At 44.2% G+C, this 15,767-nt stretch overlaps 1 protein-coding gene across 2 annotated transcripts in view; it reads right to left on the reverse strand.

Annotated features, from left to right (window-relative positions):
* Positions 1–7,330, reverse strand: part of LOC106584588 (ATP-binding cassette sub-family C member 8) — a 179,251-nt gene extending 171,921 nt beyond the window's left edge. For both annotated transcript variants that reach the window (XM_082968119.1, XM_082968118.1), the window contains exon 1: positions 6,488–7,330. In XM_082968119.1, the coding sequence (XP_082824245.1) occupies positions 6,488–6,635 (148 nt within the window). In that variant the 5' untranslated portion in view covers positions 6,636–7,330. The remainder of the gene's footprint in view (positions 1–6,487) is intronic.
* Between the last annotated feature and the right edge of the window lie 8,437 nt (positions 7,331–15,767).

The raw sequence follows: 15,767 nt of genomic DNA on the forward strand, positions 1-15,767 counted from the left end.
GCAAAGAGGGACTTTGCAATTAATTGCAAATTAACTCTTCATAACATTCTGGAGTATATGCAAATTGCCATCATACAAACTGAGGCAGCAGACTTTGAAAATTAATATTTGTGTCATTCTCAAAACTTTTGGCCACGACTATGGTATTTTTTAATGTGAGTGTAACTGAAGCACTGTGAACATTGGAGAGAGTGATAGGACTAGGCCAGGGCGTTACAGTACCCCCCCAAGTTGCGGACTCCGGCCGCAAAACCTGACACTGAAGGGGAGGGTCCGGGTGGGCCTTCTTACGGCGGCGGCTCAGGTGCAGGACGTGGCCTCTGCCCCACCCTTGGCGTCGCCCTCTTAGGTGGCGCACCTGGCTGCGCCGAAGGTCTGGTGGGCGACCCTGACTTCACCCGGCTGGCGGGCAACCCTTGTTGCGTCCGGCTGGCGGACGACCCTGGCTGCGCCCGGCTGGCGGATGACCCTGGCTGCGCCCGGCTGGCGGGCGGCGATTGCTGCGCCTGGCTGGCGGACGACCCTGGCTGCGCCCGGCTGGCGGGTGTCCCTTGCTGCGCCCGGCTGGCGGACGACCCTGTCTGCGCCCGGCTGGCGGGCCATTCTGGCAGATCCGGACAGGCGGGCCACTCTGGCAGCTCCGGACAGGCGGGCCACTCTGGCAGATCCGGACAGGCGGGCCACTCTGGCAGCTCCGGACAGGCGGGCCACTCTGGCAGCTCCGGACAGGCGGGCCACTCTGGCAGCTCCGGACAGGCGGGCCACTCTGGCAGCTCCGGACAGGCGGGCCATTCTGGCAGATCCGGACAGGCGGGCCACTCTGGCAGCTCCGGACAGGCGGGCCACTCTGGCAGCTCCGGACAGGCGGGCCACTCTGGCAGCTGGAGGCCTAGTCCTGGGAGGTGGCACCGGACGGACCAGGATGGGGAGACCCACTGGTGGCCTGGTCCGTGGAGCAGGCACAGGACAGACCAGGATGGGGAGACCCACTGGAGGCCTGGTCCGAGGAGGAGGCACAGGCTTAACCAAGATGGGGAAACCCACTTCAGGCCTGGTCCTAGGAGGTGGCACAGGACTGACCAGGATGGGGAGACCCACTGGAGGCCTGGTCCGAGGAGGGGGCACAGGCTTAACCAAGATGGGGAAACCCACTCGAGGCCTGGTCCATGGAGCAGGCACAGGACAGACCAGGATGGGGAGACCAACTGGCGGACTGGTCCGAGGAGGAGGCACGGGCTTGACCAGGATGGGAAGACACGCAGGAGGCCTGGTTCTGGGCATAGGCACAGGACATGCAGGGCTGGGAAGACATGCAGGAGGCCTGTTTCTGGGCGTAGGCACAGGACGTGCAGGGCTGGGAAGACATGCAGGAGGCCAGCACGCACCTCAGGACAAGGATGGAGAACTGACTCAGGTGACATCAATTCACTGACACGCTCCGTAGGGCGAATGCCGTGCCTTATGCACCAAACCAGCAGCTCTCTCATCTCTCTCTCCTCCAATCTCCCCATCAACTCCTTCACTGTCTCTGCTTCGCACCCTTCGCTCACCTCCAACGTCAACCCGACTGGCTCTGGTTCCGTCCTCGGCACCGCCGACTGTCCCGTGTGCCCACCCCCCCCCAAAAAAAATCTTGGGGCTGCCTCTCGTGCCTGTTGCGCTCTCTCTCCTCATACCATCGCCTCTCCGCTCTCGCCGCTTCGATCTCCCACTGCGGGAGGCGATACTCCCCAGCCTGAGTCCATGGTCCCTCTCCGTCCAGTATTTGTTCCCACGTCCATGAGTCCATCATGCTGCTCTCCTGGTGCTGCTCCTTCCTCCGCTGCTTGGTCCTTGTTTGGTGGGTAATTCTGTAACGGCTGCCGTGAAAGAGAGTGGACCAAAACGCAGCGGAGTTAGTGTTCGTCATATTTAATTAAGAAAGAACACTATGCAAACAAAACAAGAAAAACCAACAGCCAAACAGTCCTGTCAGGTGAAACACAATGACAGAAACAATTACCCACAAAACCCCAATGGAAACACATGCACTTATGTGTGACTCCCAATCAACATCAACGAACTTCAGCTGTGCCTGATTGGGATGAAACACACGGCCCAAAACAAAGAAATACAAAAACATAGAAAAAGAACATAGAACGCCCACCCAATGTAACACCCTGGCCTAACCAAAATAAAGAACAAAAAAACCCTCTCTATGGCCAGGGCGTTACAGTCTCTTAACCTCTTAAAACAATATTACATGTATGTGCCAGATTAACAGGTTGTGTTGTCTCACACCGAGAGAGAAAGAAAGGGGGAAAAAATAGGTTGAAAGATAGATTAATTTAACGAGAGAGAGAGAGAGAGAGAGAGAGAGAGAGAGAGAGAGAGAGAGAGAGGAGAGAGAGAGAGAGAGAGAGAGAGAGAGAGAGAGGAGAGAGAGAGAGAGAGAGAGAGAGAGAGAGAGAGAGAGAGACCCAGCCAAATCATGAGAAAACAAAAATACTTGACACATTGGAAAGAATTTACAAAAAGAAAATTGCAAACTAGAATTCTATTTGGTCCTAAACAGAGAGTACACAGTGGCAGAATATCTGACCGCAGTGACTGACCCAAAATGAAGGAAATCTTTGATTATGTACAGACTCAGCGAGCATAGCCTTGCTATTGAGAAAGGGCACCCAAGGCAAACCGGGCTCTCAAGAGAAGACAAGCTATGTGCACAAATCCAATTTTGATAAGCTCCCATATCTATTGGGTGAAATACCACAGTGTGCCATCACAGCAGCAGTTTTTGTGACCTGTTGCGAAAGAAAAGGGCAACCAGTGAAGAACAAACACCATTGTAAATACAACCAATGTTTATTTATTTTCCCCTTTGTACTGTAACTATTTGCACATAATTACAACACTGTATATAGACATAATATGACATTTGAAATGTCTTTATTATTTTTTTACTTTTGTGATTGTTTACTTTTAATTTTTTATTGTTTATTTCATTTTTGTTTATTATCCATTTCACTTGCTTTGGCAATGTAAACATATGTTTCTCATGCCAATAAATCCCCTTAAATTGAATTGAATTGAGAGGGAGAGAGACAGAGAGAGTCAGAGAGAAACAGAGATCAGTTTGCTCCGTAGCCGTTCACCTCCACGGTGGTCCTTGTGAGTTTATGAGTTTAACCTATAACCATTAGCATCAGTTTACACAGTAGTTATCTCTCCTTCTCTATTGCTGTCTTTCTCTGTTTTTTGTCTCTCTCTTTCTCTCATCTACAATCTGAGCTAATTAGTTACTACCAGTCCTTATTAGTTTCAGGGTAAATCTTGTATGGCATGCACATCTCTTTCCCAGAGCCCAGAGTGGTTCACTGTAAAGGGAATACGGTTCCTTTTCAGTTGTAATGGCCTCCCTTCAACAGTGTGACAGGGACATAGTGAACTGGTCAGTCACACGCCGATGACACATAGCCAGGCACATTGGTGTCCTTTTAACAGCTGTCACAGGGACAAAACACCGGTCATGCAATGATAATGACACTGGAGGAATGCCTTAGCACATTGTAATAACTTTAACAACAGGGACAGGGGCACAGTGAACTTGTCATACATTGATGACACGAAGGTGACCAGCCGGTTACACAGTGATTATGACACCAGTGGAAAGGGGGGAGGGTAGCCAGGCTAAAGAGGACGGGAGGCGAGCAGGGATGTGTAACCCAACCCCTACAGTAGAAGAGGGTTCTAGCTCATGCTGGTTGGGCCTAAATTCCACCAGAAAGGTCACATTGGTTAGTTGAAAATAAAAATGCTTCCCAGAACAAGGTGCTTCACCGAGGGCCAGGTTTCCGTTACAATGTTAATCATAGGGGAAACACTGTGTACTATGCATACTGTACAGTGGAATGTATATTCCTATGCTAAATGAATAAATGCATAGTTAAATGTAAAAAGTGAAGCACATGGAAGAGGCTCAGTAATAATTGATGATCTTTTTAAGGAGTAAGGCTCAGTAATAATTGATGATCTTATTAATGAGTAAGGCTCAGTAATGATTGATTATCTTATTAGGGAGTAAGGCTCAGTAATAATTGATGATCTTTTTAAGGAGTAAGGCTCAGTATTAATAGAGGATCTTATTAATGAGTAAGGCTCAGTAATAATTGATGATCTTATTATGGAGTAAGGCTCAGTAATAATTGATGATCTTAGGGAGTAAGGCTCAGTAATGATTGATGATCTTAGAGAGTAAGGCTCAGTAATGATTGATGATCTTATTAGGGAGTAAGGCTCAGTAATAATTGATGATCTTAGGGAGTAAGGCTCAGTAATGATTGATTATCTTATTAGGGAGTAAGGCTCGGTAATAATTGATTATCTTAGGGAGTAAGGCTCAGTAATAATTTATTATATTTTTGGGGAGTAAGGCTCAGTAATAATTGCTGATCTTAGGGAGTAAGGCTCAGTAATAATTGATGATATTAGGGAGTAAGGCTCAGTAATAATTGATGATCTTATTAGGGAGTAAGGCTCAGTAATAATTGAATATCTTATTAGGGAGTAAGGCTCAGTAATAATTGATTATCTTAGGGAGTAAGGCTCGGTACACTTCCTCTGGCATATGTTGACAATATCTTCATCATTTTCATCCTCCTGATAATCACTACCAGTGATTAAAGTACATTTTTTGCAACAAAAAAACCTGGAAATATTACATCTACATAATTACTCAGTACTTTATTGAAGCACCTTTGGCAGAGATTACAGCCTTGAGTCTTCTTGGGTATGAGACTACAAGCTTGGCATTTGAGGAGTTTCTCCCATTCTTCTCTGCAGATCCTCTCAAGCTCTGTCAGGTTGGATGGGGAGCGTCGCTGCACAGCTATTTTCAGGTCTCTCCAGAGATGTTTAATGGGGTTCAAGTCCGCGCTCTGGCTGGGCCACACAAGAACATTCAGTGACTTGTCCCGAAGCCAGTCCTGCGTTGTCTTGTCTGGTTTTCTGAGGTCTTGAGCAGGTTTTCATCAAGTATCTCTCTGTACTTTGTTCCGTTCATCTTTTCCTCAATTCTGACTAGTCCCCCAGTCCCTGCCGCTGAAAAACTTCCCCACAGCATGATGCTGCCACCACCATGCTTCACCATGGGGATGGTGCCAGATTTCTTCCAGATGTGATGCTTGACATTCAGGTCAAAGAGTTCAATCTTGGTTTCATCAGACCAGAAAATCTTGTTTATCATGGTCTGAGAGTCTTTAGGTGCCTTTTGGCAAACTCCAAGCGGGCTGTCATGTGCCTTTTACTGAGGAGTGGCTCATGTCTGGCCACTCTACCATAAAGGCCTGATTGGTGGAGTGCTGCAGAGATTGTTGTCCTTCTGGAAGTTTCTCCCATCTCCACAGAGGAACTCTGGAGCTCTGTCAGAGTGACCATTGGGTTCTTGGTCACCTCCCTGACCAAGGCCAGCTCTAGGAAGAGTCTTGGTGGTTCCAAAATTCTTCCATTTAAAAATGATGGAGGCCACTATGTTCTTGGGGACCTTCAATGCTGCATATATTTTTGGTAGCCTTCACCAGGGTACCACAATTGTGTCTCAGCTCTCTACAGACAATTCCTTTGACCTCATGGCTTGGTTTTTGCTCTGACATGCACTTTCAACTGTGGGAGCTTATATAGACAGGTGTGTGCCTTTCCAAATCATGTCCAATCAATTGAATTTACCACAGGCGGACTCCAATAAAGTTGTAGAAACATCTGAAGGACATTTTTATGTCTTTATGTCAGTATATTATAATATTACACAAGTCTCCATAACCACAAGTTCTTACATAAGCATTTACAAAGAGCTCAGAACTGGCACTGGACACACTCAAACTTTAAGTTACATAACCATGTAGCAGTTAAACTTGTACAATACTTACAGTCACAGGTGAACAAAAATAACAAATTAAAAGCTTTACCACCCATGACTGTATTTGTTAGTGACAGAGAAATGGTTGTTGAATTTGTTCAGTTTCAGTCCTCTGGACTTCACCAAGTGAGTTCGTATTGTAGGCTAATATTATCATAAAAATGTAACTGCTTAAGACAATACATTACAAATATCATAAGGCCTTCCTTTGATGTCAATCAATGTACATGCAAAAACACAGATATTAAAAACAATCCTAAAAAGTCTAGCTGCAGTAGAGCATGCTGAGAAATATGATAACGATAGAGGTGGTTTTGATGGGAACGTTTTACTCTCCACAGAGTAAAACTGACATAATCACACTCTTACACTGGTTATTAACACCAGCACTGGGGTTCTTTTACACCACTGAGTGTTAATTTAACACTTACAGAGTTCATTTAACTCCTGAATCAACACTAGAAATGTTATACTGAAAAATCAACACTAGGTAACACTGGCCAATTTGATGTGTGTGTGTCTATACTTTCCCGGTCATGTGATTGTTGTGTGTGTGATGGGGCCGTGGGGCTCTCACCTTGTGCGGAGACTCACCAATGAAGAGGATGGGGAAAGTGATGAAGAGCAAGAAGATGTGCGGCACCACGTTGAGCGCATCCAGGAAGCAGCCGTTGTTGAGGATGCCACGGTCCACGTTGTACGCCAACGAGTTGTTCTCGTTTCCACAGAACGCCAAGGACATGGTGGAACCGTGACTCTACGGAGGAACCCGACACAGGAACAGGAGGAGGAAGAAAGGGAGGAAAAGGAGAAAAACGAGAAAAAATGAAAGAGGGAGAGAGAGAATCTCTCAGAGCATGTTGTTCCTTTTTAGATGTATTTCCAGCAGCAGGTCTTGAGGTTAGAAGGTTAGAATGTGACCTCCTCTCTTTGTTCCTCTCGTCGCTCACATCCTCACTCCCAGATCCAGAGGGCAAGGAGGGAGATAGAGAGAGGGGGGAAGAAGAAAGGAGGGCGATAGAGAGAGGTGGGAGCAGACAAAGGGCAGTCACAGTCCAGTTAGAGGGAGACAGCATCCCCCTCTCCGATCCTCTCCGGGTGTCTAAGAAGCAGCTTTGTCGGCAGAGAGCTTGCTGGTAATAAATTCCTACATTCTGGTCCCCAGTCTCCAACACACATCCTTTACACCAGCGTCTGCTCGCCGGCCGGCTTTGTCTGCTCGCTCTCTCATGCAAAACGCTGCACAGCTCTTCTGGAACACATAACACAGACAAAAGGACACAAAACACACACTCACACACACAGACTAGAGCGGAGCCCTTCCTCGATGCACCTGCTATTCCTATCTCTGTAAATAAGATTTCAGAGTCAACCTTGCAAGATGACACATAAGGTTGAATGTGAGACGGTTCGTCCCTAAAGAGCAGACGGCCTGCTAGAGGTGGGAGGGAGGGAGGGAGGGAGGGAGGGAGGGAGGGAGGGAGGGAGGGAGGGAGGGAGGGAGGGAGGGAGGGAGGGAGGGAGGGATGGTGAGAGAAATAGAAAGGGGTGAACAAGACACAGAGGAAAGAGAGAGGGGGGTGATCAAAGAAGAGGATGGGTGAGCATGAATGAAAAGAGAGAAGAGAGACACAGAGAGAGAGAGAGAGAGAGAGAGAGAGAAAGATAGAGTGAAAGCTAGACAGAACCAGAAGTACCAATGCTGACATCACATGGACGAGAGGTACGTGAGAAGAATGTCAAAACATGCTAAATCTAAATCCCAAACAGAATGGAATTTCGAGGAATTACATAATCATATTCCTCCATGTATTCCTTACATTTCTACACATTCAGCACATTAAGCCCTGAGGGCCACAAAGAACACAGTCGGGGCAGAATAACTAGGTTGCACATACACACTAAACCACATAACACAGGGACAGGAAAAATTAAAGGCATCCTGAAATGTTAAGTATGTTATGCTGTTCTTTTATTTTCAGGATTATACCCTCTATAGATCCCAAAGACATTCAGGTTGTTCACGAAGTTTATCAGCCCGAGCTACAGAATGCAAAGAGTAGATTGACTAATCTTTATATAATAGTTCATTAAATAATCTGTGCAGTGGCCAGCTGAGGTGTTTAAATTCAGAGGTGACGGGAGAGGCAGGGGCACGGAGTGAAGATGCACAGCTGGTCGTCTAGACACGATACCTGATCCCTGCCTCGACACCCGAGCCTGGGGGAATGCCAAATCTGTAACTCCGCCCCTTCACTTCCTGTCCCGCACCAAAATACCTCCCCAAGTGGGAAGGCGTGGGAAACATAGGAATAAGTTGGCATGAGGGACATACCCAGTAGCTTTCACAGACATCTCCAGGAAGAAATGTTAAATATCCACTACATGACCAAAAGTATGTGAACACCTGCTCGTCGAACATCTTATTCCAAAATCATGGGCATTAATATGGAGTTGGTCCCCCTTTGCTGCTATAACAGCCTCAACTCTTCTGGTAAGGCTTTCCACTAGATGTTGAAACATTGCTGCGGGACTTGCTTCCATTCAGCCACAAGAGTGTTAGTGAGGTTGGTCACTGATGTTGGGCGATTTTGCCTGGTTCGCAGTCAGCGTTCCAATTCATCCCGAAGGTGTTCGTTGGGGTTGAGGTAAGGGCTCTGTGCAGGCCAGTTAAGTTCTTCCACACCGATCTCGACAAACCCTTTCTGTATGGACTTCGCTTTGTGCACGGGGGCATTGTCATGCTGAAACAGGAAAATACCTTCCCCAAACTGGTGCCACAAAATTGGAAGCACAGAATCATCTAGAATGTCAGTGTATGCTGTAGCATTAAGATTTCCATTCACTGGAACGAAGGGTCCAAGACAGAACCATGAAAAACAGCCCCAGATCGTTATATATATATATATATATATATATATATATATATATATATATATATATATATATATATATTATAGCTTTTCTATCTTAATTTTGATTGACATGTGCAACAGACCTGGGTTGAAATACTATTTGAAATCTTTCAAAATGTTCTGCGTTTGCTTTAGCCTGCCTGGAGTGTCAGGTTGGCAGGGTTTCGCACTTTTCGGACTTTTCTATTGGTTCCATTGTAATCAAGCACAGAAAAAGTATTTTAAATTATTTCAAATAGTATTTCAACCCAGGTCTGATGTACAACAACCAACAATTCCTAACCTAGTTATGTTTTTTTTTATTTCTCCTCTGTATTCACATACGTGAGTGGCCGGCTTCAGCTGTCCCTGTGGCTGTGTTACACGTAACATTTTTGTGTCCTGAATTTGAGATTCAGCTAGCAGAATTAAAAGGGGAGGGGCAAAACATAACACCGGCTTAGAGGAATGCTTTAATGTTCTCATGTGGAAATCTCACGTGGAATGTGGAACTATTCAGAATGGAACTCACGATCGAAAGCTCTTGGAACCTTCAGCAAACGTACAGAAAATCACTGACCAGTGGCCAAAGAGACCACTGACTGACTGACTGACTTTCCTACCTTTCAGCTGCTCCAGTTGTGCACTGGTATGTGTTATTGGTTTCATGGGCAGCCTTTCAGGAACAGGTATGTGTTATTGGTTTCATGTTATGGGCAGCCTTTCAGGAACAGGTATGTGTTATTGTTTTCATGTTATGGTCAGCCTTTCAGGAACAGAACTTAGACAGACAGACAGACAGACAGACAGACAGACAGACAGACAGACAGACAGACAGACAGACAGACAGACAGACAGACAGACAGACAGACAGACAGACAGACAGACAGACAGACAGACAGACAGACAGACAGACAGACAGACAGACAGACAGACAGACAGACAGACAGACAGACAGACAGACAGACAGACAGACAGACAGACAGACAGACAGACAGACAGACAGACAGACAGACAGACAGACAGACAGACAGACAGACAGACAGACAGACAGACAGACAGACAGACAGACAGACAGACAGACAGACAGACAGACAGACAGACAGCTGTCTCAGCTGTTCAGCCCACTGCTAGGTATTCACTGTCCTCTCAGTGAACCTAGAGATCTCTGTGAACATTCATCAGGACCTTTTAAGAGATGTCTGATCCCAATGGGTTTATCCTGCCAATTACAGAAGAAGAGGAGAGTAACTAGTTCTTCTCGGTTGTTTCTATGGTTCAACACAACATGAGAGAAAAGTAGTTATTTGCACGACTTGGGAGAGCTCTGGTTACACACAGTCATTCAAACACAACTACAGATATGTTTTTCTGAATACGCTAACCTCTCTTGGGATCTTGTGATAACTGGTGGATAGTAGAAAGGAAAGAGAGAGAGTGTCTGTGTGTGTGTGTGCATATGTCAGTAGTGCTCCAAATTATGTTCTTTGCTGAGGGTCAGGGGTGAATGCTGGTCATGCATCATTTAGTGACATAGAGAGGCAGCATATATTCTCACTCACTCACTCACACACACACACACACACACACACACACACACACACACACACACACACACACACACACACACACACACACACACACACACACACACACACACACACCTTGCCAGTTGCCACGAGGAAAGAATTAACACATAACACACGTGAAGCAGGGCTGGATTACCAAATGGGAACGCAGAGCATGTGCCCCAGGGCAACCCACATTTTTAAAATAAATAAATAACAATAGTTTTTGGGGGGGTCCGGGGGCTCCCTGGAGGTCTTAACCAACCCATCATAAGCAATGGCAAAATGTTTAGAATTACAGAAAATTTGCTTTAAAACTGCAAAAATGTCATTTCAGCCTCATGGCAAAATATGTAGAATAGCATGAGATGAGCTATAAAACAGCAAATTTTTCTCTCTGCCCTATGGCAAAATGTGTATTAAACGTGTAAAATTAAACATAACATTTCTCTCAGCCTCATGACAAAATGTGTAGAATAGCATTATAAAACTGCAGATTTTTCTCTCTGCCCCATGGAAAAATGTGTTGAAATGCAGGAAGTCATCTGTATTCCCAAAAAACATCTGTTTTCCTAAAAAAAAGGCAAGTGCCCCGGGCCCAAAATGCGTTAGTCCGGCCCTGACCAGAAGAAAACATAAAACAAACAAAATTAGCATATATTTTGTCACTACGCCATCTTGACAGTCTGCACAGCATGATTGGGCATCTAGCAAGATATAGGGCAGACACAGTGCATTTGGAAAGTATTCAAACCCCTTCACTTTTTCCACATTTTGTTACGTTACAGCCTTATTTTAAAAATTACATTTATGTTTTTCCTCATCAATCTAAACACAATAACTCATAATGACAAAGCGAAAACAGATTTGAATTTATTTTTGCTAATTTATTACAAATGAAAAACAGAAATACCTAATTTACATAAGTATTCAGACCCTTTGCTATGAAACTCGAAAAACTGAGCTCAGGTGCATCCTGTTTCAAATTTCTGTAGCATTGAAGGTCCCCAAGAACACAGTGGCCTCCATCATTCTTAAATGGAAGAAGTTTGGAACCACCAAGACTCTTCCTAGAGCTGTCCACCCGGCCAAACTGAGCAATCAGGGGAGAAGGGCCTTGGTCAGGGAGGTGACCAAGAACCCGATGGTCACACTGACAGAGCTCCAGAGTTCCTCTGTGGATATGGGAGAACCTTCTAGAAGGACAACCATCTCTGCAGCACTCCACCAATCAGGCCTTTATTGTAGAGTGGCCAGACAGAAGCCACTCCTCAATAAAAGGCATATGACAGCCCGCTAGGAGTTTGCCAAAAGGCACCTAAAGACTCTCAGACCATGAGAAACAAGATTCTCTGGTCTGATGAAACCAAGATTGAACTATTTGGCCTGAATGCCAAGCGTCACGTCTGGAGGAAACCTTACACCATCCCTACGGTGAAGCATGGTGGTGACAGTATGATGCTGTGGGGATGTTTTTCATCAGCAGGGACTGGGAGACTAGTCAGGATCAAGGGAAAGATGAACGGAGAAAAGTACAGAGAGATACTTGATGAAAACCTGCTCCAGAGTGCTCAGGACGGCGAAGGTTCACCTTCCAACAGGACAACGACCCTAGCACACTGCCAAGACAATGCAGGAGTGGCTTCGGGACAAGTCTCTGAATGTCCTTGAGTGGCCCAGCCAGAGCCCGGACTTGAACCCGATCGAATCACTTTGCAGTGATGCTCCCCATCCAACTTGACAGAGCTTGAGAGGATCTGCAGAGAAGAATGGGAGAAACTCCCCAAATACAGTGTGCCAAGCTTGTAGCGTCATACCCTCGAAGACTCGAGGCTGTAATCGCTGCAACAAAGTACTGAGCAAAGGGCCTGAATACATATGTAAAATAAATATTTCAGTTTAGTATTTTGTATACATTTCCAAAATAAAAAAAACTGTCTTTGCTTTGTCATTATGGGGTATTGTGTGTAGATTAATGGGGGGGGGGGATTATATTATTTAGCTGCCAGTGATAGGCTATTGTACAACTTGGATTATATTATTTAGCTGCCATCAGAAGATTCCCAATTTACCAGTGATATGTGTAGACCTTTGATAAACTGTTGTACCACTTGGATTACAGATGTGTATGGACCAGGCACTGGTCTCTTAAGGTAAACTTTTTTTTTATCCTGAAATTGTCACTGTAAATTACTACATAATCAACAGTAACAGACTGTATAACTGAATACTGTAGATTACCATGAATTACATTGCATTGTGAGAAGAAATTCAATGGTCGGGAAATATTTAATGTAAAAATGCATTTCACTTATTGTATTTGTGAATGTTCCAAACAGAATGTCACACTAAAAGCACACGGACAACAAAATCCAAGCACATCCTCTGAAGCAAGAGAGATAATTTTTTGAAACTAATCCAATCATTTAGATTTTTTGCACCCGTTACTGAAATGGTTGTTCCAGTTTAAATGGTTTAAGTAGTCTTCACGATGTCCCTAACCCTGATAGTTAATCTGAATGCAGGTTGTGGGTGAATGAAAATTCAAAGTGTTGCAAATTCTAACACTGGCTGGATTCCAATACACATCACTTTGCAAGCCAGAATAATGCGATTTGCAAGTAGAGTTGCAAAATACTGCTAACTTTACCAGGTTTCCCAGGGAAAATTACTGGAAAGTCACATTATGCTGGCTTGTAAAGTGGCTCATACATCTGCACATAGATCTGGTACGGGCACTCCCTGTATATAGCTCCACATTGATCTGGTACTGGTACTCCCTGTACATAGCTCCACATTGATCTGGTACTGGTACTCCCTGTATATAGGTCCACATTGATCTGGTACTGGTACTCCGTGTACATAGCTCCACATTGATCTGGTACTGGTACTCCCTGTATATAGCTCCACATTGATCTGGTACTGGTACTCCCTGTATATAGCTCCACATAGATCTGGTACTGGTACTCCCTGTATATAGCTCCACATTGATCTGGTACTGGTACTCCCTGTATACAGCTCCACATTGATCTGGTACTGGTAGTCCCTGTATATAGCTCCACATTGATCTGGTACTGGTACTCCCTGTATATAGCTCCACATTGATCTGGTACTGGTACTCCCTGTATATAGCTCCACATTGATCTGGTACTGGTACTCCCTGTATATAGCTCCACATTGATCTGGTACTGGTACTCCCTGTATATAGCTCCACATTGATCTGGTACTGGTACTCCCTGTACATAGCTCCACATTGATCTGGTACTGGTACTCCCTGTATATAGCTCCACATTGATCTGGTACTGGTACTCCCTGTATATAGCTCCACATTGATCTGGTACTGGTACTCCCTGTATATAGCTCCACATTGATCTGGTACTGGTACTCTGGGTATATAGCTCCACATTGATCTTGTACTGGTACTCCCTGTATATAGCTCCACATTGATCTGGTATTGGTACTCCCTGTATATAGCTCCACATTGATCTGGTACTGGTACTCCCTGTACAATATATAGCTCCATTCTTGTGTATTTTATTTTATTCCTCTTGTGTTACTATTTCATTTTTTAACTCTGCATTGTTGCAAAGGGCTTGTAAGCAAGCATTTCACGATAAATTCTACACCAGTCGTATTCGGCGCATGTGACAATTGTTTTTACAGGCCTGATGTGGCCTGTAAACCATGAGTTTCAGGTCACTGTATTAGGGTCAAACTAGGCCACAAAATAAGGCCTTATGAGATATGTAATACGTTGTGTTTAATTTTAATGATAACATTCAACTAGGAACTCACTTAGTGAAGGCCACAGGACTGAAAATGAAGAAAATCAACAACCTTGTCTGTATCACTAACAAATACAGTCATGGTTGGTAATGCTACAATTCACTTGAAAGGCACTCTGTGAAATAAGTAAATAAGGCTTTACAGTAAGAGTATTTGTAACCATAAAACACCTACAGTAGCATTATTGGTACTGTAAATATATTACAGAAACAGCATTGGTATACCGTAAAATATTATACTGTAAAATAGTAACAGTATACTGTAAAATATGGTACGGTAACATACTGTTCCTTTTTTACCGTAACTTACAGGTAACTGGCTGCCAGTAAGTTACTGTAAAAACAAGAGGATTTTTATTTTTTAAGTATAATGTGATGTGGTGAGAAAGAAAGAGTAAGATGATGTTGTCAATGATCTAAGGTCAGCTATGGAATTTTCTTTTGGGAGAGAAAGTTGCTCCGAAAATGACAAAGGGATACCAGGAGCATGAACGCCTGGCTCGGGCTTAATTTACCTAATGATACATTAAAAGGTCTTGAGATGCTTTTAGCAGGATGGTCACATTTTCCCATCACTTTCTGACTAAAACAACAAGTAGTAAACAACTAAATGATGAGCTTCTTTGAGAGAGAAAACATCGAAGGTGAGTAATTTGGGCCAAATATAAAAACGCCTAGGTTGCTCATTGGAGTTTTTATTTCACTCTAAAACAAATACTGTGCACAATACATCTGAAAGTACTTTTTTCACCTTTTGTTGTGTTACATCCTAAATTTAAAATGGATTAAATGTTCACTTGTTGGGTCACTGGCCTACACACAATACCCCATAGTCAAAATGGAATTATGTATATATATTTATTTTTCTACAAATTAATTACAATTGAAGAGCTGAAATGTCTTAAGTCAATAAGTATTCAACCCCTTTGTTATGACAAGACTAAATAAGTTCAGGAGTACAAATTTGCTTAACAAGTCACATAAGTTGCATAGACTCACTCTGTGTGCAATAACATTGATCATTTAATGACTACCTCATCTCCCACATATACAATTATCTGTAAGGTCCCTAAGTTGAGCAGTGAATTTCAAACACACATACAACAACAAAGAACAAGGAGGTTTTCCAATGCCTGGCAAAGAAGGGCACCTATTGGTAGATGGGGAAAAAAGTTATGAATTACACTTTGAATAGTGTATCAATACACACAGTCACTACAAAGATACAGGCGTCCTTCCTAACTTAGTTGCCGGAGAGGAAGGAAACCGCTCAGGAATTTCACCATAAGGCCAGGCCAATGGTGACTTTAAAACAGTTACAGAGTTTAATGGCTGTGATAGGTGATAACTGAGGATGGGTAAACAACATTGTAGTTACCCCACTCCTCTCTTCCCTCTCTGTCTATCATTTATATATCTACCCAATACCCTCTATACCTCCTCTGTAGGACCTCAGTGACCTATCCTCTCATCCTCCTTTCATTCAGTTAATTCAGTCAGTCAGTTACCGATCCAGCGGAATGGAGCTAAGCACAGGCAAAATCCTAGAGGAAAACCTGGTTCTGTCTGCTTTAAACCAGACACTGGGAGATGACTTCACATTTCAGCACTACAATAACCTAACACA

The sequence above is a fragment of the Salmo salar genome, chromosome 23, assembly GCF_965601325.2.
Source record: "Salmo salar chromosome 23, fSalSal1, whole genome shotgun sequence".
In the NCBI taxonomy this organism is placed as follows: domain Eukaryota; kingdom Metazoa; phylum Chordata; class Actinopteri; order Salmoniformes; family Salmonidae; genus Salmo; species Salmo salar.